Source organism: Danio aesculapii, chromosome 6, assembly GCF_903798145.1.
Source record: "Danio aesculapii chromosome 6, fDanAes4.1, whole genome shotgun sequence".
Taxonomy (NCBI): Eukaryota; Metazoa; Chordata; class Actinopteri; order Cypriniformes; family Danionidae; genus Danio; species Danio aesculapii.
This window is the reverse complement of record NC_079440.1, coordinates 50,576,297-50,604,113: the sequence shown is the minus strand read 5'-3', so window position 1 is coordinate 50,604,113 and position 27,817 is coordinate 50,576,297. Positions and strand designations below refer to the sequence as shown.

General features: G+C 37.9%; 1 protein-coding gene across 4 annotated transcripts in view; it reads right to left on the bottom strand.

Annotated features, from left to right (window-relative positions):
- Nucleotides 1-8,437: 8,437 nt before the first annotated feature.
- The window catches only part of phc2b (polyhomeotic homolog 2b (Drosophila)), a 55,217-nt gene continuing 35,837 nt past the window's right edge, over nucleotides 8,438-27,817 (bottom strand). For all 4 annotated transcript variants that reach the window (XM_056460454.1, XM_056460455.1, XM_056460452.1 and 1 more), the window contains exons 8-15: nucleotides 23,221-23,582; nucleotides 22,734-22,893; nucleotides 17,568-17,776; nucleotides 15,366-15,498; nucleotides 14,613-14,733; nucleotides 14,366-14,492; nucleotides 11,697-11,973; nucleotides 8,438-9,451 (exon numbers count right to left, since the gene is read on the bottom strand). In XM_056460454.1, the coding sequence (XP_056316429.1) occupies nucleotides 9,297-9,451; nucleotides 11,697-11,973; nucleotides 14,366-14,492; nucleotides 14,613-14,733; nucleotides 15,366-15,498; nucleotides 17,568-17,776; nucleotides 22,734-22,893; nucleotides 23,221-23,582 (1,544 nt within the window). In that variant the 3' untranslated portion in view covers nucleotides 8,438-9,296. The remainder of the gene's footprint in view (nucleotides 9,452-11,696; nucleotides 11,974-14,365; nucleotides 14,493-14,612; nucleotides 14,734-15,365; nucleotides 15,499-17,567; nucleotides 17,777-22,733; nucleotides 22,894-23,220; nucleotides 23,583-27,817) is intronic.

Below are 27,817 nucleotides of genomic sequence, written 5' to 3'. Positions count from 1 at the left end.
TATTTTATAGTTTGTAGTGTTTTTCTAATTGGGAATTCATATTGTGTGTAGATAATGCCTTCACTTGTAAAGACTGTCAAGACAGATTAATTTGTTGATCATTTATTTTAATTAAACGATATTATGGGGATACAGCTTACCAGTGTAGCCTGTCTCTTTCCTGCTCTCAGTAATGCAAACGTGTGAATAAATATGTAAGAAATACATGCATATTAACTGTCATTTTAACATGATTAAATACATTTTTCGTCGTTTTCTTTCTTCAACTGAACATTAACCATATTTAACTCTGTCATAACTGCAGTAATTACACTCCTGCTTAAAATGTATAGCATATGTGAGTGTATGGGCTGCTTTTCGCTGTACTTCGTGACAAAAAAAGAATATTGAATGTTGTTATCTGTCCATGATGGAACTTGCATGCGTATAGACATGTCCCTCATGCCTCGTCTAAGGTAAGTGGGCTGTGTGCACGTGAGCGATCCACTTATTTAAATGTCTTATGATAATACCAAGTAGGCACATTTACAAATAAGGCAAAACAAAATGTATTTCTCACGTAAAAACTATCCAAAAGGCACGTAGGTCTATGTGTTTTTGCGTATTTATTGGTTTATAATATATAGCGTGGATTATAATATAATAAACAGAGAGGTTAAATCTTTGTCATGGACCATATTTATAAAAATATGCTTGAAAAGTTGTCGTTAGCAGGGCGGTGCTGACGTCACAGGCGAGCGCCCTGAAGGCACTGTAGTCCGTTTATAGCCTAATGTTAGCCTTTCAGTTCTTGCCTTTGCATTTAAGATCCAAAAGTGCTAAAAGTTGTATTTTCGTGTGAGGATTATCTGGCTGGACAAAACGTGTGAGTGTAATGAACAGTGTTTGAACACAGAGCTTATTATTTGCAATCTTCGAAAAGCCTATGGGAAAATTCTATGAGGATTTTATCAAGGGAACCAGTTTTATGCTAGCAGCCGATTCGCCTACTAGGTGACGTCGTGGAGGGCAGGTGTAGTGACGTCGGCGCGCAGGGGTGGGGCAGGCTGTGGATTCTGGTATAAATACGCACGTCAGCTCTCTCCCCAGTTTGCCAGTTCGCTAAGCTCTACGTTAACAGCGTCAAACAAACAAATGCCCCACACACTCGATGGGATTCATGCCATTTACCGCCAAAAAGCTTTTTGGGCTGAATTCGCATTATCCACAATTATCCACATTATCCACAAAATCACACCAGGAGTTTGAAACCCATCTGTTAAGCAGCTTACAAAAGGTATATTATGTTCGTTTGTGTTATTGATTAACGTAGCGGTGATGCTAACCTGCAGCCCGGTTTGAATCGAGCAAAGTTTTGTTTGTGAAAAAATAATAGCTTTGCATTTGCATTGAATTGTGCTTAATGTTTAGCCTAAACGAGAAACTGTTATACTACAGTTTGCTTTGTTTTAAAGCATTTTTTGTGATGCACTCAGTCGTTTTTATCGTCGTCATCCAGTCAGTGATGGTGGAGTTATTGTTGAATTAAACATTTATTTATTTGTATGCAGATGTGGCGCGTTTTGAATAAACTAGATTCAGTTTGTTTTTGTTAATATTTGGGGTGTTTTTTATGAGAGCAGGCCTCAGTTTGTTGTGCAGGTTGAGTGATGTTGAATTGAGGTAAAGTTGGTTTTATATTCGCGCATTCATTCAATTATATAGTACAGTAAATATGACTAACGCAGACTAACCATGTTCCGTACACAACGATGTTCCGTATAGATTACCTTTTAACACCAATCTCTTGAGTAAATACTTACGGGTCGTAGACAAATGATATATACCTGTGTAATCTTTGTGTCTCACTCTTATTCCTGATCACAGCAGAGACTCTCCTACCAAATGTTTCCGAAAAAAAAAACAGTAAGTTTGCTACGTCCACCTAATGCTCTTGAAAATGAACTGTGTCGCTTAGGAGGGGAGACATTTAGAGCAAGAAAAATATGCATTTGAATTTAATTTGTGCATAACACAGTATTACAGTGTTATTTTAATGAATATCATATTATCACTAATTGTTAAATACATGATCATTTGTTGAATAAATGCTTTGAAATGGGGCTATTTAAACATCAGTTGTTAGTGATAACCACGTCGCAACTCTCCGCCAGAGAGTGCCTGAGAGACAGGCTGCAAACCCTATTTGCCCGTCATCTTTGTGCACTGATGATTATATTTTATATTCATAAAAGGTCAGTTAAGTTAGCGTTAACTTGCATGAATTTAATCTTTTAATATTTTAAATTGTCACACTGTAATAAAATGAGCATGATCTAAAACTTAAATGATTGTAAGGTTCTTTCATTACAAACTTTCATAAAAATATATGAAAATTTAACATTAACCTCAAGTTAAGTCGTAATAGTATATTCTGACATATGTTTTTAATAGGACTTCAAGCTATGACCATGTTTGCCGGTGAATTAATGTTATGCGCCCTCTACAGAACTGTTAATAGAGTGGAGGAACTATGACATCAATTTGTATGCAAAAACCCGGAAGCGAGTAGCAGTTTCGGTTCCCTCATCCCAAAGTCAATGGGTTTTTTCAATGGAATTTCAGTAAAATTGCTTAAATAAGGTTCGTGGCTAACATAAACTCAAGATACTTTCATGTTTTATTCTATGACATAAAACACATCAGTTACATCTCACTCTTGATTTTTTAAAATCGCTTACGCTTCTTTAAAAAGACGGTTGCTATCAAGTTGCTAAATGGGACTACAGGCGGTGTCGGAGACATTATACGTCATCAAGCTGACCTGGTCTGGAGCGCAGCTTGCTTGCGTTGAGCATTTGGATTTGTCTGTGATTGAAGTATTTTCATGAATAGCATTTTATAGTTTGTAGTATTTTTCATTGGAAATTCATGTTGTGTGTAGATAATTCCTTCACTTGTAAAGGCTGTCGAGACAGATTAATTTGTTGATCATTTATTTTAATTAAACAATATTATGAAGATACTGCAGTGCAGCCTGTCTCTTTCTTTATTTCCAGATTCCTCCTGATTTTTCCAGGAGTCTGCATTAATAGCCTAAAAGCTTATGGCCTGAAGCCTTATTATGTCGTAGAATATACATAGACTTAAACTTTGTGTGCTGTTGGGGATGTTTTCAATCACTCTGGAGTGGTTTTTAGGATTTATTTGGCCACAACATTCTCTGTGTTTCAGCAAATGCAATGATTTTTAGTGACAAATCCTATTTTTATATATATATATATATATATATATATATATATATATATATATATATATTATTTTTTTTTATTACATTTTTTTTTGTCCCATTAACCTTCATTAGAAAAATGTTTTTGGATTGTAAAGCCATGACACCATATAATCGCGCATTCTTTATTGTTTGTGCTTTTCCCTGCTGGGAACAGGTAAAATTTGTCATTTGTGATCTGATGACAAATTTTACCTGTTCCCAGCAGGGAAAACCACCAACAATAAAGCACGAATATATGGTGTCATGGCTTTACAATCAAAAAATTTTTTTCTAATGGAGGTTAATGGGACAAGGTAAACAATAAAGTATATTTGTCACGTATATTTTAGGAAAATGCTCTTGAATTTTTCAGGAAGTCTATATAGTCTGGGCTACCCTTTCAGTATGTTGGTGTCTTTATGTTGGTGTTTTTTTTGCCCCATTGACTTCCCTTATAACAGAATGCCATGACACCATATAATCGTGCATTTTTGATTGGTTGTTTTTTAAGGTGATCTTTTAGTATTTTCTTATTGGTTTTGTCATATTCATTAATGCTCAATTTTTAAGTCTTCATTTATTGATATACTTCAGTTTTTATATTTTTTTCATATTTGTCATGCCTTTCATAACTTTACATATTTTATATTGCGTTTTTCTGATTTGTATTAGATTTACGTAATTTTTCAATTTTTTTGTATGTATGTCAACTTGTTTGCTGAAATACTGTTGCAGTTTTTGGATTTCTTTCATTTTTGTATTTTCCATTTTCCACGCTTAAGTTTCAAAACATGTTTCAAAGAATTATGGTCATACTTTCTGTGTAAACCCCCAAAGACAGAATCTTTAGAAATGGTGAAATAATAGGTATTTAGGCAGGCACAGTACTAGGGCTGCACAATATAGTATTTCAGCATCCATATCGCAATGTGATCATTTTTCATTTTCATGTGTTTTTGAGGCCTGTGATTATAATGATTTTAAATGGATTTAAGCCTAAGAAGTTGTACTGTTTGTAACTTTAATATTGATTAATTTTATTGAATTATTTTTATTATTGAATTACTGTACCCGGTGGCTCAGTGGTTAGCACTGTCGACTCACTGCAAGAATGTTGCTGGTTCGAGTCTCTGCTAGATCAGTTGGCATTTCTATGTGGAGTTTACATGTTCTCCCCGTGTTGGTGTGGGTTTCCTCCAGGGTGCTCCCGTTTCCCCCACAGTCCAAACACATGCGCTATAAGGTGAATTGAGTAAACTAAATTGATCATAGTGTATATGTGTGTGTGTGTGTGAATGGATGGGTGTTTCCCCGTTAATGGGTTGAGGCTGGAAGGGCATCTGTTGCGTAAAACATATGCTGGAATAGTTGACTGTTCATTCCTGTTACATGTCCATGTATTTGTTGATTTATTTTTGATATTTTGTCACCCTCTACAGTTTTGTACCCATTTTGTTTCAATTAAGTAGATTTCTTTGCATCTGCAGATCATTGACGCTGCAGCACTTTGAAGGTGGGGACTTGAGCAGCCCTCCAGATGTGGAGTTGTGCTCCCTATGTGTTCAGCCTTAGTTCCTTCCATACTAGGGCTGCACAATTCTGGCAAAAATGTGAATCACGATTTTTTTTGCTTAAAATCAAGATCACGATTCTTTAGATGTAAAATAAAGGTTAATATGAGTAGGCTATTATTATTGTTAATTCTCAAACAAATTGTCACCTTGGAATTATAAGGTCTATCTTTGTTCTGAATGATTTTCAGATATTGAACTTCAAATTTTTGCAATCCGTATAGCAAACAGTATGTGTGCAACATTTGTTTTTAAAAAAGTCTTAATGTAAACAATAAGTTGTCATTTAATAAGAATATGTCAATAACTCAATTTTGACAAAAATGTCAGATAGAACCTTATAATTCTAAATTGACAACATGATAAAAGAACAATAATAATATTAGGCCTGTGTGTAGGTCTACTGTTGCTTAAAATGCTAAATTTTGTACATTCATTATGGTGGACTTGAACAGACTTTCAATATGTCCTGTTTGTTATTTCACAGTAAAATTATGACATCAGAATATAACTATTCATAATTATAAACTTGAATTATTATGTAGTTTGAGATGTGCTTGTCATTTGTCATTGACAGCATTATTAGACCATTTGTTTTCACTGGTAAAATCAGACATTTCTCATTTTCAGATTTGTTCTTGCATTAAATTCAACATTATATAAGCTAGAGTAGCTATACTGACACTGTAAACATTTATTTTCATGCACAACACTGTGTTAGTTATAAAAGAAAAAACATATCAAATGCTTTCGTAATCACAACCGTAAAATGCGATATGATCATTTAAATGATGTGCGGCCAGTTTCATTTTCACTTCCTAGTGCGGCTCATGGCTGCTGTCACTGTGATAAAACGCACACACATGCAAATCATTCTTTCAGCACGGCTCTCAAACGATCGCTCTGTGCAACAAACAACGTTATTTACAACTTTATTACTTGTTATTCACAGCCTATTCAGGTTCTGTTCTCTAAAGTAGCCGTCATTGGCGTGCTGCATGCACGCACGTTCTTGGTAGCTTGTGGTCACATCACGTGTGATTTCGAGGCGCAAAAAATCATTACATGAAGACAGAAAGGACATTTCTGGGTGAATTAAACATTATAAATGCAGCATGTGACACTTTTAACGCCATTTGAAGGTGTTCATGTTTCTGTGAAAACTTGTGCGACTGCCTTTAAGCTTCTCTTCTGACCTTGAAAATATAATTGGCTGAATCGTAGAAAAGCTGAATTAAGATCGTGAGTAGGTCGAATCGAGATCGTGATCTTTTTTCAATTAATCGTGCAGCAATATTTCATACTTATTATTTTGTATGTTTATCTTAATTACCCTGGTCCGATCCATTTGTTTATTCCCTCATTTGTGTTATAGTTGTGGCTGTAACAATTCCGCTGTGGCGACCCCTTATAAATTAAGGGACAAAGCTGACAGAAAATGAATGAATATATTACTGTACCTGAATACTCTTAGACTTGGAAACCGATAAACCATTATTTCAATTGTATGTTTTTTTATTGTATTGATCTGTGCTTGTAGTTTTTTATATTTTATGCAGATGCACTTCTCCGCCTTAAAAAGGTCTTAAAGTCTTAAATTTGACACTAGGATATCTGTAAAAACCCTGCTTCAGAGCTGTCTTAGTTCTTTATGGCATACATTCAACAAGGTACTAGAAATATTCCTCAGAGATTTTGCTCCATATTAACATGATAGCGTCACGCAGTTTGTCGGCTGCACATCCATGATGCGAAACTCTGGTTCCACCACATCCTAAGGGTGCTCTATTGGATTGATGTCTGGTGACTGTGGAGGCCATTTGAGTACAGTGAACTCATTAGCCGCGTTTCCACTATCGGGCCAGTGCGAGCCAGGGCTTTAATCGGGCCAGGCCGGGCCAATAGCCCGGGAGGTTGAGAAATGAGGCCGAAATCATGTCGCGTTTCCACTGTCGGGCTAGTTGCTCGCAGCGCGTCACGCAAACACCGCCCCCAGAACGTCCCCCGAATCAAACGTCACACAACCCGTCACACAACCCGCCCACTTCAGCGGGAACAAAAAACTCAAATTATAACCACAAACACAACCTGGCATCACTACGAGAGCTGGAAGATGGAGAACACCGAAGCGATTGGTTTTTTACTGTTTTTGGTCTGTTGGTGTAAGGCCAGACAGCGATCCCTGGATAAGGACATTCGAGTTCGGCGGCATTTAACGCCGTCTATTTGCCTCTGAACATTTTCCTCGGCCCAAATGTTCAGAAGAGCCCTGGTGTCCTCAACTGACCAGTACTGTCTGCTATCCATTTTTTCTTCTTCTTGGTGAGTTGATCAAGCGCGATAGCAAAACAAATGTAAGGGAAGAAAGCATCTTGTCTCCTCTTTACCTGACAGGAAAACTCTGCCTTTGTACGTAACCCCGCCCGGAAGCCCCAGTTGGCCCTCCTTGGCCCAAGGTATTCGGCGGGCCGAAAAAGGCCGGACGCTGGCCCCAAGGAAGCCCCGCTTTGGCCCGATTACGCCCCGGAAGTGATAGTGGAAACGCGACTGGCCTTGGCTCGCCCTGGCTCGCTCGCTTTAGGCGCGATAGTGGAAACGCGGCTATTGTTATACTTAAGAAACCAGTCTGAGATGATTCAGGCTTTATGACATGGTGCGCTATCCTGCTGGAAGACGCTGTGGTCATAAAGGGATGGACATGGTCAGCAACAATACTCAGGTAGGCTGTGGCGTTGACACGATGCTCAATTGGTACTAATGGGCCCAAAGTGTGCCAAGATAATATCCCCCACAGCATTACACCACCAACACCAGCCTGAACTGTTGATCCAAGGCAAGATCCATGCTTTCATGTTGTTGATGCCAAATTCTTACCCTACCATCCCAATGTTGCTGCAGAAATCAAGACCCATCAGACCAGGCAACGTTTCTCCAATCTTCTGTTGTCTAATTTTGGTGAGCCTGTGTGAATCGTAGCCTCAGTTGTCTGTTCTTAGCTGACAGGAGTGGCACCCGGTGTGGTCTTCTGCTGCTGTAGCCTATCTGCCTCAAGGTTGGACATGTTGTGTGTTCAGAGATGCTCTTCTGCATGCCTCAGTTGTAACGAGTGCTTATTTGAGTTATTGTTGCCTTTCTATCAGCTCCAACCAGTTTGGCCATTCTCCTCTGACCTCTGGCATTAACAAGGCACTTGCGCCCACAGAACTGCCGCTCGCTGGATATTTTCTTTTTCGAACCATTCTCTGTAAACCCTTGAGATGGTTGTGCTTAATAATCCCAGTAGATCAGCAGTTTCTGAAATACTCAGAGCAGCCCGTCTGGCACCAACAACCATGCCCCATTCAAAGTCAATTAAATCCCTTTTCTTCCCCATTCTGATGCTCTGTTTGAACTGCAGCAGATCGTCTTGACCATGCCTACATGCCTAAATGCTTTCAGTTGTAGTCATGTGATTGGCTGATTAGAAATTTGCCTTAACAAGTTGGACAATAAAGTGGCTGGTGAGTGTAAATAACATAATGCTAATTAGATAGGGAAAAAAGTAAATGCATTACAAGAAAAATGAAAAAAAAAAACTAGAAAATGTATGTGTAAAAAAACAGACCAAAATCCTTCATTAAAAAAAGTTATATTACAAATTTCATTCATCTGATAAATACAGGCATTTCACAAAGCATTGTACTAAAAAAACACAATCCATCATCACAATCCTTTCTAGCAACATACAATGACAAATCCAGGCACAATTAAAACCAAACATAGCATCATTCCCAATATCCAAGACAAGTACAGTTTAATGTGCATCTCCAAATCAGAGTCACACATTCAATAAGGCGCTGTTGACAGGTTTTTTTTTAACTGGATCCCTTTCATGTATCGGTTTGCAGGTTGTCGAATGTTTTGTTACTGTGCTTCTGTTATTCAAGTCTTCTCAATGTAAATGTGACAGTGAAATAGCACCAGTTTGTTGTGAATCAATTACAAATACTCACACACAGAAGTAAGAATAATTTACTTAAACATGTTATACTGTACAAAAAGCATCTGACATGTACAATAAGATGAAATCATACCTGAAAATGACAAATGTACATTGCCAGAGATATCTGGGCCAAAACGTGTGATCGAATGTGTGATAAAATTAGTTGTTTAGACTGCGGTATACATTTATATGAAGGTTTCTTCTGAGCAGCGGTTCTACTAGGTAAATCCAGTCAGAATTTCATTTCAAATCACTGATTCATAATGCCCTCATGTCACTATTTGTGCGATTCTTCATAGGTAGTCTGATCGATTTCTTTTCCAGCTGACGACACATCAGGTCTTCTATTTATGAGGTGTGGATTTGGGCTTTAGCCCCCATATGTATAAAGTTTTTTTTGTTATTAGTTATTGAAAAACTGTTGTAGTGCAGTTGGGAGCTGTAGTCGCGACATCAGAGGACACACAAACACACACGTACTGCCTTTTCAAGGCTAGGAATCTTTCAGCATGTTTATGCGAGCGAATATCTTGAGGGCGGGTCCTAGTTTAATATTCATGGCACTCATTAGATGGTCTTCTTTCAGTAGCAGCAGCGCCTGTCCATCAATCTCCTGAGCACGAAACTCGTCTGCAATCTCCTGGCAACCTAATTGTGGAGTCACACAAATGAAATGACCATTAAATAACATAATTATTACATATTAATCCTATTTTTATCATACATTTTCCCTATATTTGTATATTTGTTATTAGGTCGCCACAGTGGAATGAACCCCCAACTTATCCAGCATATGTTTTACACAGCGGATACTGTTCCAGCTGTAACCCAGTACTGGGAAACACCCATACACACTTATTCACACACATACACACACACACACACACACACACACACACACACACACACTACGGCCAATTTAGTTGATTTAATTCACCTATAGCGCATGTCTTTGGACAGTGGGGGAAACTGGAGCACCTGGAAGAAACCCATGCCAACATGGGGAGAACAAACTCTACACAAAAATGCCAACTGGCCCAGCTGGGACTTGAACCAGCAACCTTGGTGTGAGGCAACAGCACTAACCACTGAGCCACCATGCTGTACACTATTTATAATATATTTTAAATGTAGTTTATGGGAAGATGTCTTGTCGGGAAGGGAGATCACAAGCGTTTCTACACTGTTCTAATCGTATGTATGCAAATAACGGGGGCTATGGCATCTCTTTGGGAGATCAAAACAGTTTTATAAGGGCAGACCGGGGCTGGCGGGCACGCCGTTACAAAACCGCCCAAATTTTCACTACCCGCCTATGTCATTTTTTACCCGCAAAAATAAATTCAAAACCGCCTAATCTGGCAACACTGCAAGAAGATCGCTTGTTTGAGTCCAGGCTGGGCCAGTTAGTATTTCTATGTGGAGTTTGCATGTTCTCCCCGTGTTGGCGTGGGTTTCCTCCAGGTGCTCTGGTTTCCCCCACAGTCCAAACACATGCAATTTCACAAGTTCACACTTGCAATCGTTTAAGAATAAGGCGTACTTGGCGCGCTGCCCGGAGAGAGGGCTCTGAGCTTGGGGAGACACCCCAACTCGAGTTATTCCCCTTATCAGGAAACAGAGAGGAGTTGGGATTCGAGCGAAGAATCTAGCCCGGCCCCAGAAAGCTCCCCCTGGTAATGTAATGCTTAAGAGGTGAGGTGTCGGGGTGGTGGAGGGATGCTAAAGTCGTTAGATCCTGCAGCTTTGGTATATATAGAAGTTTGGTCAAGAACTGATTGGATAATGGAATAATTGTCAATGACGTATTTGAAAACTGAAACTTCTGCGCGTGCTCCTCCCAAAATTTGTTTACAAAACATCACATAGGTAAATTGGGTAAAATTGGCCATAGTGTATTTGTGTGAATGTGAGAGTGTATGGGTGTTTCTCATTATTGGGTTGCAGCTGAAATGCCATCTGCCACATAAAACATATGCCAGAATAGTTGGCGGTTCATTCAAATAAGGGACTAAGCTGAAGGAAAATGAATAAATAATTTAGACAAATTGACAAATATAGAGTTGTGTGTACTTGATGACTTTAATTGGACTTGTGTATCATTTTTAAAAACTTAGACAAGTCAATAGAGGGAAACAATGTCTATGTCAAAAACAAAAAAAAAGACAGACATGTCCATGATGATGCACAAGAGTTAATGAGGGAAATCAATTGAATCATTGAGAATGTCACAAGTAAATTAAAGTATAAACTTATTGATTTAAAGTTGTAGGTTGCACCTATAGAAACTTAAAAACTATATATTATTATTACATTATTAATATTACATAAAAAATTCTAAATTCTTATTAAAAATCATAAATATATTTACAAACGTTTTGAGAGTGTAGGGAAACTAATGGAGTGGGATTGGTCGAATGTTCTGTACAGCATCATGGGTAATGTAGTTTTTCTGCACAAACTTTGCTTTTGAAGTATCATGCAATGCTTTAGGGAGGCTGGCGGAGCTACAGATATCTATTTTATCCTTGCTCTGATTGGTGGAATGTTCTTTACAGCATCATGGGTAATGTAGTTTTTCTGCACAAACTTAGTTTTTGAAGTATCATGCAATGCTTTAGGGAGCGGGCGGAGCTTCAGATATCTATTTTAACCTGTGCTGTGATTGGAATGTTCTGTACAGCTTCATGGGTAATGTAGTTTTTAGCTTTTGAAGTAGATTGCTTTAAAAATGTTACAAATACAACTGACTAACAACATCAGAGTGGTCTGTCTTTATCTTTTCTTTATCAGAATTTGTTAAAAATCAATTTCGCTATGTTAATTATCAAGCCATTTTTACTGCCAGATTCTGACTATTGCATTTTATATCCAAATGTTAAAGGCCAATTACCTGGCAACGAGCGGATGAACTCGAACACCTCTTGCACATTCCATTTGGTGGGGTCACAGGGCAGGAAGTGCTGACTGAGGAGAGGAAGCTCTTCTGGTTCATTAGCAGCGACCACACCTTGAGAAACCACTGGCCCAGAGCTGGCAGCAGAGAGAGGGGAAGTGGCTTCCTCATAACTGGATATATCCGAACACGGACTCGACTCTCCCTGACTAGGCTGAGACTGAAGCGGTGATGATATAGATTCTCCCTGAGATTGCTGAGATACAGAGAGCCGCTGGAAAGATAAAGAAGAAAACGCAAAAGAACAATTATTATGCAGTAACAGAAATAGGATGATTTGCTTTAAAGTCTGCATGAAATCTAAATTTACGATGTTTATTTTGCTAGCTCATATAGTTATTCTTAACGTCAGTACATTTTTTTACAAACTGACAAAGGTTTAATAAAAAAAAAAAAACAAGAATAATATAAACTCAAAATAACTTAATAAACTTTGAAACAAAAAAGAAAAATACTGTAAATATTATTACTAATTTTAAATAATACAGCAATATTTGTCTAATAGACATATTTGACTAATCTATATACTAGATTCTCCAAAAAGTCCTAGAATACTTTCCAAATAGACTAAAATATATAAATTTTTTTATTTTTTTTTAAATAGGTTATCTTTTATAAGGCAAGGCAAGAGGTCATCCCCTTTATCCACTGAGATGCACCAGGACTGAATTCTTTTTTTCCAAGAACAAGTTTAAAGTCAATAATTAATCAGTGCAAGTAAATGTCATGTCATTTTCATCCGCTTTTCCAGGGCTGGGTTGCAGGGGCAGCACTCTTAGGACAGAACACCAGACTTCCCTCTCCCTAGACACTTCCTCCAGCTCCTCCGGTGGGATCCCGAGGCGTTCCCAGGCCAGCCGAGAGACATAGTGCCTCCAGCGTGTCCTGGGTCTTCCCCAAGGCCTCTTCCCAGTTGGACATACCTGGAACACCTCCATATGTAGGCGTCCTGGAGGCATCCGAAACAGATGCCGAGCCACCTCAGCTGACTGCTCTCGATGTGGAGGAGCAGTGGCTCTACTCCGAGCTCCTGCCGGGTGACAGAGCTCCTCACCCTGTATATAAGGGTGCGCCCTGCCACCCTGCGAAGGAAACTCATTTCAGCCGCTTGTATCCGAGATCTTGTCCTTTTGGTCATTACCCAAAGCTCATGACCTTAGGTGAGAGTAGGAATGTAGATTGACCGGTAAATTGAGAGCTTCCCCTCTTGGCTCAGCTCCTTTACCAGAACGGACAAGTATATCAACCGCATTACAGCTGCCGCTGCACCAATCTGCCTGTCAATCTCACGTTCCATCCTTCCCTCACTCGTGAACAAAACCCCAAGATACTTGAACTCCTCCACCTGGGGTAAGGACTTTCCTCCAACCTGGAGATGGCAAACCACCTTTTTCCGGTGGAGCACCATGGCCTCGGACTTAGAGGTGCTGATTCTCATCCCAGCCGCGTCACACTCAGCAGCAAACCGCCCCACTGCATGCTGAAGGTTCATGTTCGATGAAGCCAACAGAACAACATCATCTGCGAATAACAGAGATGAAATCCTGTGGTCTCCGAACCGGACCCCATCCAGCCCAATGCTGTGCTTTGAAATTCTGTCCATAAGAATTATGAACAGAATTGGTGACAAAGGGCAGCCCTGCCGGAGCCCAACCTGCACTGGAAACAAGTCTGACTTATGGCCGGCGATGCGAACCAAACTCCTACTGTTCATACTGGGACGAGACAGCCCTTAACAAAGCAAGTTAATTCACTGAAAAAAAAAGTCCGCTGCTTCTGGGTTTTGAGTGGCGAGCCTTTGTTGACATCAACTTGAGGGCTTCCATAGCAACTGAATATCAACAACCTCAACCACACCCCTCTTAGTTTGCTTTAAGCAGAGCCATACAGAGAGTAAGTTGCGACAACTCCATTACAATGTAACTTTTTTTTTAACAGCAATGCCGAGTTACTGGCTGCGTCCAAAACCGCCTACTACTCGGTAGGTACTGCAATTTAATTTAAATGTACTACTCAGCCGTTAGAAAAGTACGTTCTATACAGTATGATTGTAAGTAGTATGAATGGAATTCGGACGTACTATATCCACTATTTTTGCATCGCTTCACACCCATTCATGAATTCTCTCATGGGGCATCATGGGATAGCGCGGCGTGCATTTGATGTGCACTTCAGAATCCCATAATGATTTTCGAATTCTATGAATTTGGATATACTACTCGACTCGCATACTATATTGTATTGAAGTATGCGCTTTCAGATGCAGCCACTGTTGAAGCTGGCTGTTTTGACACTTTTGAAAGTTTCTAAAAATAAGATTGTGTATGTTTTAACATTATCAAAAATGTATTTTATTAAACATGAAACACTTCCTGAAACTATTTGAGTCTACATGACAATCAAACCTTTTGGACTTGTCTCAAATCTCTTTCTATGGCTCTGGCTATGAGAGAATGATGCACAGAATTAAGCCCTACTCAATATTCCATTCTATTTCAGTTTGAAGTACATCAACACATTAAGATTAAAGTCTCAATAACTTCCAGTTCATGCAGACTTTATTAAATCTGTATAAAATGCACAACTGGACCAAAGTAGTCGCTCACCTGCTTTTTGGCCTCCCTGCCTCTGGGACTATGAGACCTCCTCCTCCTCCACTGATTTATCTGATTGGTTGATTTAGTTCTGTCCGGGCGGAACAGACCAACACGCTTCGTGCAACTGACACTGTACCTGATCAAGAGATCATATGATTAAAACAACTGAAAATCACAACAATTTACTATTGGTTAACATTTTGATGCCAACTGAATGAATTATTTTAAGCATTAGATTTAGTGTTGAATCTCTAACCTTTTAGCACAGACCATGGAACAGAAGCGTTTTGAACGTTTAAACTTGTAGGCGAAATCCACCCATCCACAGAGCTCACATGTGAGCTTGGGCTCCTCTGTTTCCTCCTCAGCTCTTGTGTCTGATGGTGAAAAATTAGAAAGGATTAAGACATACATTTGAAGTCAGAATAATTAGCCCTCCTGTTATTTATTTATTTAGTTTATTATTATTTTTTAAATATTTCTCAAATAATGTTTACGAGAGCAAGGAATTATTCACAATATTTCCTTTAATATTTTTTCTTCTTATTTGTTTTATTTTGGATAGAATAAAAGAAGTTATTAATTATTTTCAAACCAATTTAAGGTCAATATTATTAGCCCCCAATAAAATTAGCAATATTTGTTTTTCGATTGTCTACAGAACAAACCATCATTATATAATGACTTGCCTAATTACCCTAACTTGCCTAATTAACGTAGTTAAGCCTTTAAATTGCACTAAAGCTGAATACAAGTATCTTGAAAAATGTCTAGTAAAATATATCCTGTCATTACTATGAAGCAAATCTGTTATCTCCACCTTCAGGTTTCAGTCATTCACAGGCAGGAAATTCCAGCAATTTTTTATTACTTACATAATCAAAGCGCATCATTTGTTCAGGTTTCTAATCTTTAAAAACTGTACCATGACACTTAAAAACATCATGTGTCTTAAAAAAACAGACAATTCCTGCAGTATTTGCTTGAATGTACTAAATGAAATGTTCACCTTGTTGTCCAGCCTCCTCTGTGTCTGAGTTTGTGGCACTGAGGGAGTTGCTGCTGGCCGTTTTCTCTGGATCTGAAGGCAGCTGCGTGTCTGGTTTTTTGGGGCTGTCGGCTGCCACCGGAGGTCTTTCCACCTGACAATACAGTACACAGAAATAATGATATTAGGGTGATAATGATAACTCTCTGAACACCTCCCGCTTCGCGATTCTCTCACTCTTCAACAGCCACTCTGTAGGTTAAAATCAATAGGGCCTTTTCTGTTCTATACCCAGGTTATGGAATGCTCTCCCTTATTCTGTAAGAAATGCTTCCACACTAGCTAGCTTTAGGAAGATGTAAAAAACTAATCTTTTTAAGCCAGCACTTTTAGATTCTTGATCATTTTAAGGGACGACGCCGTGGCGCAGTCGGTAGCACAATCGCCTCACAGTAATAAGGTCACTGGTTCGAGCCTCTGCTGGATCAGTTGGCATTTCTGTGTGAAGTTTGCCTGTTCTCCCTGTGTTCGTGTGGGTTTTCTCCGGGTGCTCCGGTTTCCCCCACAGTCCAAAGACATGCGCTATAGGTGAATTGGGAAAGTCAAACTGGCCATAGTGTATGTGTGTGATTGAGTGTGTATGTGTGTTTCCCAGTGATGGGTTGCAGCTGGAAGGGCATCCGCTGTGTAAAACGTGCTGGATAAGTTGGCGGTTCATTCTGCTGTGGCTACCCCTGATTAATGAAGGGACTAAGCCGAAAAGAAAATGAATGAATGAATAATTCTAATGTGTTTATATTTTATAATTGTCCTATGCTGAATCCTTGTGTTTTATTGCATGTTTGATTTCTCTGTTGTTGTAGCTCTTTGGGTTTTATAACAAAAGCATTATAAATAAAATGTATTATTATTTTATTGGTTGGAATATGCAGACAATTTTTCTACAATGTTTATATTTGAAAATCATGTTTAAAATAAAATGAATTAATAATAGTTATTATAAATATTATTATTGGTGGTAGTAGTAGAAGTAGTCTCTTTATTATTATTATTATTATTATTATATTATCTTTTTTATTACTACTTTTGAACAAGTAACTAACTGAATAATAATAATAAACTGGAATTAGTATAGCTATTATTGTAATATTAATCACAACACATTATTTAACTAGTAGTGGTAGTATTATTCGTATTGTATTATTTCTACTACTATTATAACTGCTTTTGAAGAAGTAAACTATGTTGTATTAAAAAATTATAAATAGTAATACTAAACTAATCACTTTAATAACAATAAAATAGAATTGTAAAGGATTATTATTATTATTAATACTAATAATAACAATAACATCAATGTATTTAATTATGTTACTATTATTATTATTAAGCTATCATAAATAATTTTTATAGCTAATTAATTGAAGACAATCATCATTTTTATTGTTATCATTATTAGAACTTGTATAACAATATTCATTAAATAATAATAAATAATAATAATAATAATAATTACTTTATTGAATTGGAGCCGGGAACACTTCCCAAAATACATCATAATTTGGACGACATCTACACTTATGTTAGACTGTTTTTTATTATTCCCAAGGTTTCCATAATCCTAGACCAGGCTGTATCCTGAGCAGATGCTGTGATGGTCATGGAGCAGTGGAGAGCATGAGACTGATTCCTGAAAGACCCCAGTGACAGACAAGGCTTCATACTGATCCCGTGGGCCAGCCTGTACACCAGCCGGTCACCTTCTCACACCTGCAGCTTCTACACATTGGACGTCCAGAGTTACTTAGCCTCCAGCGCCTAGACTGCAGCTCTGCACAGGAAGTTTGGCCAGAGGAGAAATAGCTTAACTGAGCGTGGAGTTCTCTTAAGGTTTATTTTTCCTTCTCATTTTTGTCAATTGGTCGCCACTGGCTTGCTTGGTTTGAGACTTGTGGAGCTGCGCATCGATGGATTTGCTCTTCAGTGTTTGGACTATCAGCAGTGAAAATTAAACCGCACAGAACTGAACTGAACTTCAACATTGAACACTGGACTGACATAGTTTCAATTTACTATAATCTTCTATGTCAAGCTGCTTTGACACAATCTACATTGTAAAAGCGCTATAGAAATAAAGATGAATTGAATTGAATTTATCTAGCCTATTATAATATTAACAATAACAATATATTTTTGTTATTGATCATGTGGTCATCAACTCACAGGGAATGGCTCGGCTCCCTCCTGGATAACAAAGCCCTCAATGACATGCGTCAGGACGTGTGGTTTCACTATGGCTTGAGGGGGTTTGTTCTCTCCGTTTTGTGTGGCATTTCCCATCGCAGCTGCCGGCGGAGGCTCACTGGAGACTGCGGCGGTCATGCTGGATGTCAGCTGCGCTCCCGTGGGCTCCCGCGCCGTTTCCACTGAGCCTGAAGGAGAAGAAACAAGAGCATCACCACCGCAACCACAACAACATCAGCAGCACAAACATCACAGAGGCAAACCTGCTGCTACTGGAAATAAGCACGCAAAAACTGTGCTCAACTTTTTCTACATGTTTCGGTAGTTTGTGTTTATTTAAATGACATCTAATTTAATAATAAAATGTATTTAGGTTTTCAGTGTTTTGTGGGATAGACTACTTAGTGTATTTTGACCTGATTAGCTATTTCAGCATACTTTAGGTCAAACTATACTACCTACTGTATGCATCTAATTTAACTTTATTTTTAGGCTATATGCAGAAACAAACACTATTTATTTTATGACAATTCAGTCTAGTGAACTCTTATGGTGTCTATCGGTGCTCTAAATTTGCCGGTTTCAGACTGTTGAATGACTTTTTTCTAGCATAGTTGGATTGGTGCAATTATGGATTCACAATGGTATGAACCGTTATAGGGGTGGTCAAATGGATGTTTTATTTTGATTATTAACATTATAATTCAAAATACAGGGTGATGCGGGGGCGCAGCGTGTGGCATGATCACCTCACAGCAAGAAAGACGCTGGTTCGAGCACTTTTTTTCAGACTCCAAGGGACCACCCCCTACATCTTGTTGACATCCTTCAGGGGGGATCTATCCTTAATTAGCCACCCCCCCTGTAATTTGAAAAAAAGCCCCCTGTAATTTGCACCCTGTCTTAAAAGCTGGTTTGCAGGTTATAGCTGATTTAAGATGTCTAATAATAATGTTTTTCATTATTATTGACTCTTTCATGCTATTTTAACAATTATTATTTCTTATCATTAATGAAACGCAAAAATATTAATTAAAAATGTGTTAAAACAATAATTAATCACACAAAAGCTTTGTAATGTGAAAAGTTGGAAAAAAGAAAAGAAAAAATTGCATCGCGAAAAGTCATGTGACACTCAAGGCCCAATGGATTTTTAAGTCAATGATCGGCGCGCGCGATGTAGCGCCATTTTTATTTTAAATTAAACCGTCGTCAGAATAGATCAACACCTAAGGGGATGATTGTCAGTCAATAACGACTAAAATTTAGTTCACTTTCTCACACAAACCTATTAAATAACTTCATAATACATTAAATGTGCAGTTATGCATAACGTTTACTGTTTATTGTCACTAATACAGAGAACATTACATTATTCAAAAATAAAAATTCTCAAACGTCAATGAGGGTAAGTACATAATTCATTGTGTTTGAGTGAGAACTAACATTACAACATCTCATCACCAACTTACAGATACTCATCTTAACACTTTCTGCAAGTAAAATAGTCCATGTAACGTAACTATTTTACAGGTTTACTGTCGCTGTGAATAAGCCGTCAGAGAACATCATTCATAAAGAAAACACTCCTGAAACGTCAATGAGGGTAAGCACATAATATCATTCTGTATGTGTGTGTGTGTGTGTGTTAACTATAACACCGCATCGCCTGCTCATAAATACACCTCTTCTGTTTAACCCTTTCTGCGAGTAAAATAGCTCACGTCAGTCGCGTCACGTTTGAAAACAGTACTACTAACACAAACTACTGGCATCAAAACACACTGTAGCTTACCGACAAAGCGCAATAAGAACTCATTTCCCAGAGGGGCGCACTTCAGTTCCGCTTCAAAACACGGTGGGAGCCTCATAATGATCCACACGCCTGTTTCGCTGATATAAAGAGTGAATTTCCTGCGCGTGCTTTTCTACTACGCAACACATGCAGTGAGAGAGCTGCGCCTTTTCTAGTGCTCCACTGCACACTCTGCCAGGAAGGCGGTTCAGTCTTTCCCTGGATGGCAGCAGCAGAAACAGCCTCAAGTGGCAGGTCACATGACTCTTTAGTGGTTTACTGGCTCTTTCAGTGTCATTTAAAATGCACGCTGTATTATGCATTGTCTGAAGCAAGGATTGCAACTTAGTATATGTCTTTTTTGCAAATCCTCTGGTTGTGCTTTTGCCATTCTAGAAGGTCGTGTGACTGGTCCACTGTTAGTTCTGGCCATGTAACATTCTTGGTAAATGCACGCCCCCGTATCTGCCTCCTTCCTTGACAAATTTGGTTCAATGTGTGGGAGTTGGAAGCCTTTTGTTTTAATGCATGTGATTGTTTTAGTCTATTTTGACACTTAAGATGCAGGCTATGTAAATCGAAATGACAAAAATTGAAGTACAAGCAAATATTTTAAGCAAAACATTTGCTTAAATGAGGCTTGTTAAGTTATAAATGATGAAATATTCAGTCCAGGTCAATCATCATTTGTTTTACCATACCACTTTTGTAATATATTGGCATTTTTAATAATATATATGGCGACGCAGTGGCGCAGTAGGTAGTGCTGTCGCCTCACAGCAAGAAGGTCGCTGGTTCAAGCCTCGGCTGGGTCAGTTGGCGTTTCTGTGTGGAGTTTGCATGTTCTCCCTGCATTCGAGTGGGTTTCCTCCGGGTGCTCCGGTTTCCCCCACAGTCCAAAGACATGCAGTACAGGTGAATTGGGTAGGCTAAATTGTCCATAGTGTATGGGTGTAAATGGATGTTTCCCAGAAATGGGTTGCAGCTGGAAGGGCATCCGCTGCGCAAAACATGTGCTGGATAAGTTGGCGGTTCATTCCGCTGTGGCGACCCCGGATTAATAAAGGGACTAAGCTGAAAAGAAAATGAATGAATAATAATATATATATTTTAGAACTATTGTATTTTATATTTTACTGGTTAGTGTGCCACAGTCGTTCATTATAATCTAGAGGATAACTACTATTAAATGTTCACACAGTGAGTAAATATTTTATTGTTAAAAACAATTTTTAATAATTATCTTATTTGTTGATTTATTTTCAGACATGTGGATTGTATGTGCACATTTAGAGATGTTCAGTGTTGGCTGAACAATGTATCTTTGTTTATTATTACTATAATATTTTTTTTTTGTGTGTGCTGGCCTGGTATATTATTATTTTTTAGCCCTGACACTCAATCAAAACAACTGACTGTCTATGTATGGATCATTAAACCATTGACTCAAATGATTTGTTCAAAAACAAATACTATAAAATAACTAAAAAATAGGTCAGAAGACCTCAAAACAGGTCTTGAAATGTAAAATCCAAATGTTGTAAAACTGAACTGTTTGCTTGACTGTTGTATAAAATAAACAATATTGTTTCTGTGATATTATTGATCTTATTTAAAGGGTTAGTTCACCCAATACATACATTTTATCACTATTGTCTCACACTCAAGTAGTTTTTTTGGGGAAAAAGCAGCCATTGACTTACATATTAGGAACAAAAAATACTATGGAAGTCAATGACTGCTGCTTTCCAGCATTCTTCAATGTCTAACAAAAGAAAGAAATGGGTTCTAAACAAGTGGAGGATGAGTAAATGATGACAGATTTTCCATCTTTTTCCATCAACTATCCTTTTAAAAATGGGTCGCTACAGACATCTCACCCTTCCAAAGCTCATTTCCTAGAGGTAAATGTAACAGTTAACAATAAACTGTATATTAAAATACATAATTTACATAAGTACATAAATATATAGGTTTCTATTTCACTAATATTCCAAGCCATAATTTCCATAAACCTGTAATAACATCTGACTACACAAAACCTTTATTCCATTGTCTTAAACAAATGCAATGCCTGTTAAATGTATTTATATTACTGCTCAAAAAAATAAAGGGAACACTTAAACAGCACAATATAAGTCCAAGTGTTTTCTTTATTTTTTATATCAAAAGTATCCAAGACCAACTATGGATACCTGCACATGTTTATTTAATAATGTGTGCCGGAATGAAATGGTTTGAGTGCATATTCCTGACAAGTGATACTTGTTCATAGCCCCAGAAAGCCTCACGGCATCTCCAATAACTGCAGCGATTTGCACTACAGGTACTTTACAGTGCTATTTATGTAATTTAAGGCTTACTATGTCGCTACATGTAATATACTCGGTTGCTTTACTCTTGCCTCCATCATTTCCGGGATATTGTGCCTAATTTGCAGGCATCAAATTGGCCACTATGAATATGTGGGAGACTCCCGAAGCTTCCAGGAGAGCTAGGATGTCGGTCATTCTAATTGTATTCAAATAGGATTCATGATATAGTTGATACTTTTACTCTCTCTGAATGTGTTTTTAATAAAAAGTGAGTGACCTACTCAACAATTACATCGTTATTGTAAACGACGAATGCTAAACACTCCTAGTGCACATAAAGTCAGAATTATTAGACCCCCTATGATTTTTTTTCTTCTTTTTTAAAAAAATTTCCCTAATTATGTTGAACAGAGCAAGGAAATTTTGATAATATTTTTTCTGCTGGAGAAAGTCTTATTTGTTTTATTTCGGCTAGAATAAAAGCAGTTTTTAATTTTTTAAAAACTATTTTAAGGTCAAAATTATTAGCCCCTTTAATCTATATATATTTTTTCTCAATAGTCTACAGAACAAACCATCATTATAAAATAACTTGCCTAATTACCCTAACCTCCCTAGTTAACCTAATTAACCTAGCTAAGCCTTTAAATGTCACTTTAAGCTGTATAGAAGTGTCTTAAAAAATATCTAGTAAATGTTATTTACTGTCATCATGGCAAAGATAAAATGAATCAGTTATTAGAAATGAGATATTAAAACTATTATGTTTAGAAATGTGCTGAAAAAAATCTTCTCTCCGTTAAACAGAAATTGGGGAATAAATAAAGAGGGGGGCTAATAATGCTGACTTCAACTTTAGTTGAATATAAAACATCCAATATAAGATTAAAAACCTTTTAGTTACTCTCATTTTGGAGTAATTGGGGACTTGCGCCCAAGCACTCACCTTCTCAAATAAAACAATTTTTGATGCTGGTATTGATTATTAAATGATACTTTTATATTTTGTAAATATTGACGTTCTAGGCACTGTACCTTGTGTTTGAGACGTGGCATTAACAGTGTCAGCTTTAGATTGTTCAGGTGGGTCGGTGCCTTGGGTTGTAGTAGTTGGATGGACTTGTACTGGTGGGCAAATCTCTCTTAAGACCAAAGAGGTGGGCTTGTCCTTGTCATCCTGAGCAAGCCTTGAAGCCTAAACAATATGAAAGTGCTTACTTGCCTCTGAATTGGATGCAGTAAAAGGGATAGTTTGCCCAAAACGAATTAATTTATACGTTTCTTTATTCTGTCACAAAAGAAGATATTTTGAAAATGGATGAAAACCTGTAACCATTGACTTCCATAATAGGAAAAACAAATACTATGGAAGTCAATGGTTACAGGTTTCCAGCTTTCTTCAAAATATTTATTTTGTGTTCAACATAAGAAAGAAACAGGTAGTAAAGGGTGAGTAAATGATGACTTTTGGATGAACTATCCCTTTAATCTACTATAAGGCTGTAGTGAGAGCGTGTCTTACCTGGCTCTGTGCAGGTTGTATTTGGAGATTGATGGCTGTCAGTTGGACCGGTTGAGCTTTAGCATGGGCCAAAGCTGTGTGTGCATGGTGGCTTATGGTTGAATGGAAGATGGTGGCCTGTTGCGTTTGAGCTGATCCCTGGTTGTGAAGTGCTGGTTTGGGTAAAACTGGAATGATGCCTGTTACGGTTGAGGTCTGGGCGGAGCTCGGGATTCCCAGCGAGGCTGTCTGTTGGTGGGGCTGGATGGAGGCGGTCTGTAGTAACTGAGGTTGACTTCTGGAGGTGGGAGTGGCTTGAGGTTGAATGACAAACTGTTGAGGTTGTTGCTTAATCAGAGCCTGCGGCTGGATTTGAGCATAGGCTGGAAAGAGAAATACAGACAACACTTAATAGTACATATCGCTTTGCATGACTACACATTTAAATGACAGCTGCAAATCTAAAATGACAGGAACTTCATAAACGTTGATGGATGAACTCCTAACTTAAGCTGCACAAGATGTCATAAGATGTCATTCATTATACATATTTTTAAACACAGATTTGTTAAACATTGTATCCGAAAGGGGTGGCATGGTGGCTCAGTGGTTAGCACTGTCGCCTCACAGCAAAAAGGTCGCTGGTTCGAGTCCCGGCTGAGCCAGTTGGCAGGCATTTCTGTGTGGATTTTGCATGTTCTCCCCATGTTGGCGTGGGTTTTCTCCGTGTGCCCTGGTTTCCCCCACAGTCCAAAGAGTTGCGCTATAGGTGAATTGGGCAAGCAAAATTGCCCGTAGTGTATGAGTGTGTGTGAATGAGAGTGTATGGGTGTTTCCCAGTAATGGGTTGCGGCTGAAAGGGCATCCACTGCTTAAATCATATGCTGGATTTAGGGAGGCTCTAATCGATTGGCCAGAGATCGATATCAGCCAATAATAACATTTTATGACTCGCTCTGTAAATGGTACTCATCAATCTGGCCAATCTCATGAACCGATCGCAAGTATTTGTTCACGAGTTTACAAGCAGAGAAAGACACGTGCTCACCCATATATTACAGCAGCACACTTAAGGAGGAAAATGATGTGTGAGCAATACCTTGGCTCCCAACACAGCAGGTAAACTATATACAGGTTTATTTGTAATTTATAGGCCTACTTCCTTTTAGTAAAGAAGTATTTGATATATCGGTGAACAATTTTACTTCTTATTAATCAAATATGGACTTGAACATTTTTCTTGATTGCGATATATTGAATTCTTCTTCCATCTTTTGCAGTGTTTCCAAATTGCATTACTAGGCATTTTCTTACCTTTTTTTTGCTTATTATTATTTTCTGTAAAGCTGCATGTTCACACTAGATTGTTATAAGAGACATGTTTAGGGAATTATATGCAATATCCTTGCTTTATTCTCTTAGGTAAGGTGAGATCTGCACTTAAGTATCATACTTGTGAAAATGTATTTTATGCATTATAAAGCTTAAAGCATCAGAATTGGTACTCTGTATCGACCGATCACCATGACTAGTAATCGGTACTCGGTATCGGCTTCAAAAATCCTGATCAGAGCATCCCTACCCGGGATAGTTAGTGGTTCATTCTCTTGTGGCGACCCCTGATAAAGAAGGTACTAAGCTGAAGGAAAATGAGTGAATGAATGAATGTATCTGAAACAGAAACTAAAAACATATTGTATCTGATCTTCAACTTCCCTTTAATAAGTAAATGTGAAAAAGTTGCATGTTTTTACCATGCTTCTACTGCATTTATTCTTTTTTGATTAATTAAAAAACTAGCTGCTTCTTCTCCACGTGATCACAAGCAGAAAAATAGAAGCAGTAAACTGTGGCATAATAAAAGCTCTGCTGCTTTCGTATCATGCTAGAAATTTGAAAAGCTAGATGCCATGCTAGAAATTCGCCTCACAGCAAGAAGGTCACTGGTTCAAGTCTCGACAGGGTCAGTTGGCATTTCTGTGTGGAGTTTACATGTTCTCCCCATGTTGGAGAAGTAGTAGATCACATGAGCTCAACTGGTGCTCCTATTGGCTGTCCCTCAAGAAAGTTACTCTTCATTTGCATAAAGTTGAAGGATTCTCAACTTTGTCGCATCACTCAACATGCCAACCTGGTCGCCAATGGTCACTGTCACTCGCGTAGACGTAGGTCGCCAGAAGTAGCTTTCTCTTCATTGAAATGAACGGTCGCTTGTCGCTTTGCTGCTGTGAATCGCTTAAATTGTTGTTAAAGTTGTTGGTTCATTCCGTTGTGGCAACCCCTTATGAATAAAGGGCCTAAGCCGAAGGAAAGTTAATGAATATTATCCCTAACTGTCCAAATTAATCCATATTAATTTGTCAATTGTATAAATGTCTTTGTTTTTTATTGTTATCCCACAAAAGGTTAAGCTGTTTTAATTAGGTAGTAGAAAAATGGCATCTTATTAAACATCTCTGTAAATAAATAGTATTTTATTAATTATTTGTACAGTATTAATGTTATTTATTGTTCTCTATTTTTTCTTTAGTTGTGTTGGTTTGTTAGTCTTCAGTAATATTGTGTTTAAGTTTTCCAGTACAACCTCTGTATCTAGGACTGCAGTGGAAACTGGATGAGTTTTAAAATTATGATTAAGTGTTTGACTGGAGGACTCACAGGAAAGTGTGTTAAAATATAATATTAACTCAGCAGGAGAACACTCAAACACACAAAACCTTAAGAGTTGGGCATGGTGAGATCACAACCTCAAGTTTATGAGCGGTAAAGAAATCTGAACTGAAGAACTCCAACTGTCTGGAAAGCATATGGCTTTTATGCTTGTATATACATGTGTTCTGTCACATGAAAAATGCACAACGGATACGAGAAGCAGACGTCAGGAACAAATACAGGCCTTCTTTTTAGACTGTTAATAGCAAACAGAAAAGGTTCAGTGTGGGAATGTTCTTCCGTCTAATGTGAATGGTGTGGGATGGTGTGTTCAGATGACTCAATCCTCTGTGCTCACATTCTCTCAGTCTTTCTTTCTCCCGGATGTTCAGAATAAGGAGTCGATGAGTTATTCCCTGTAGAGCGCAACCCTGGAAAACCCCGAAATTTCCTGTTGAACGTTCAACTACATGCAAAGCCACAACACATTAGACGTTAAAACAACCACATGTACAGATGAAGACACACAATATTGGCTTTTTATCACACGTTGGCCTAAACAGATCTCTTAAATATTTAGGATGTTTCTGTTGATGGCCTTAAGTAAAGACCTGACTGCTTTTGTATTTTTGGAAGTGATTGGTTCTCAGCTTAACTTCATTGAAGTGGATAGCACAAAACAATGTGAGAGAAGTTCATATTTAGTCTCTAATAAGAAGCTTAAGGTCAGTTGAAGTGAATAGAAAAACATGGAAGATTTAGAACAAGAAGTTTAATGTCCTATTTACGTATTTGAAACTTCTAAAGTCTTTTTAAACACGTTTTTAATCCTATTTTTACGTTAATTGGCACTTGAAATGTGCTAAATAATATTAGACCCTGGAGCACTTACTCCTTTGGAAGAGATTGGTACTCAGCTTTACTCCATTAAAGTGGACCTATTATTATGTTATTTTATAGGTTTGTCAGAAACAAAAGGTTTACCTTTTCTAATCCTACATACTTTAGGGGGCAGTATTGATAGTGTTGATTTTACCAAATGTGTTTGAGCCTGATGCTGATTATGAAACATTGGAATAACTTGTTGATCAACCTCGAACACAAGCATGACTTGAGCAAGACGATTCTCATGGCATTTTTTACATTGTTGTATGGTTGTAATTCTTCTACATTAGCAAGCTAATGTACATAACCTGATCCAAGTCCATTAGGGTCAGAAGCTAATAAGGATTGTTGAAGAAATTGCATCAGAATAAGCAAAGATAGCGAACAAATTTTAGATAAGGGGCAAAATGATACTACAGAATTAAAGCCAATCTTTTACAGCTGCAACTTAATGGACATGTGAAAATGAATCAAAAATATAAATTATCGACATTACATTTAGATCACTTCCACTTTCCTGAGCCATTAAAGAGTAGTCTTTCAACAAGATTTTTGCTAATTACTTAAAAATAAATAATGACATTTTTAGTTTAGTATTTTTAGTATTAATTTTCTGACCAGCTCTATAGTGTGTGGTTGTATTCTGTAGAATATTTCCATTTATTTGATACACAAATGAGTATCAAAACTGGCACTTTAAACAAAATGTTTTTCTTATTTTGACTTGTCCTTACAAGATAAAAACAAGAGAATGAACTCTCACAATTCTTAGCATCTTATCCTCAAGAGATCACATTCTTAGTATTTAAGCAAATACTAAGAACGTAAATAGCAAATCTAGTTACCATAATTGACATGATTTAAAATCCAATATTAAGATTTGAGGACCATTAGGACGCTTCCTAAAAGCAAACAGTGCTCAACTAAGAGAATAACCCAGATCTGAGAACATCATTAACGCACAAGGGGAAAATCGTGCATCATAAGACACATCACATCAGCTCTCTGGAGCACAATGGCATGGAAACTACATCCCAACACACACATCAGGTGGCGTTTGACTGTTCATCCCCACTGAGGC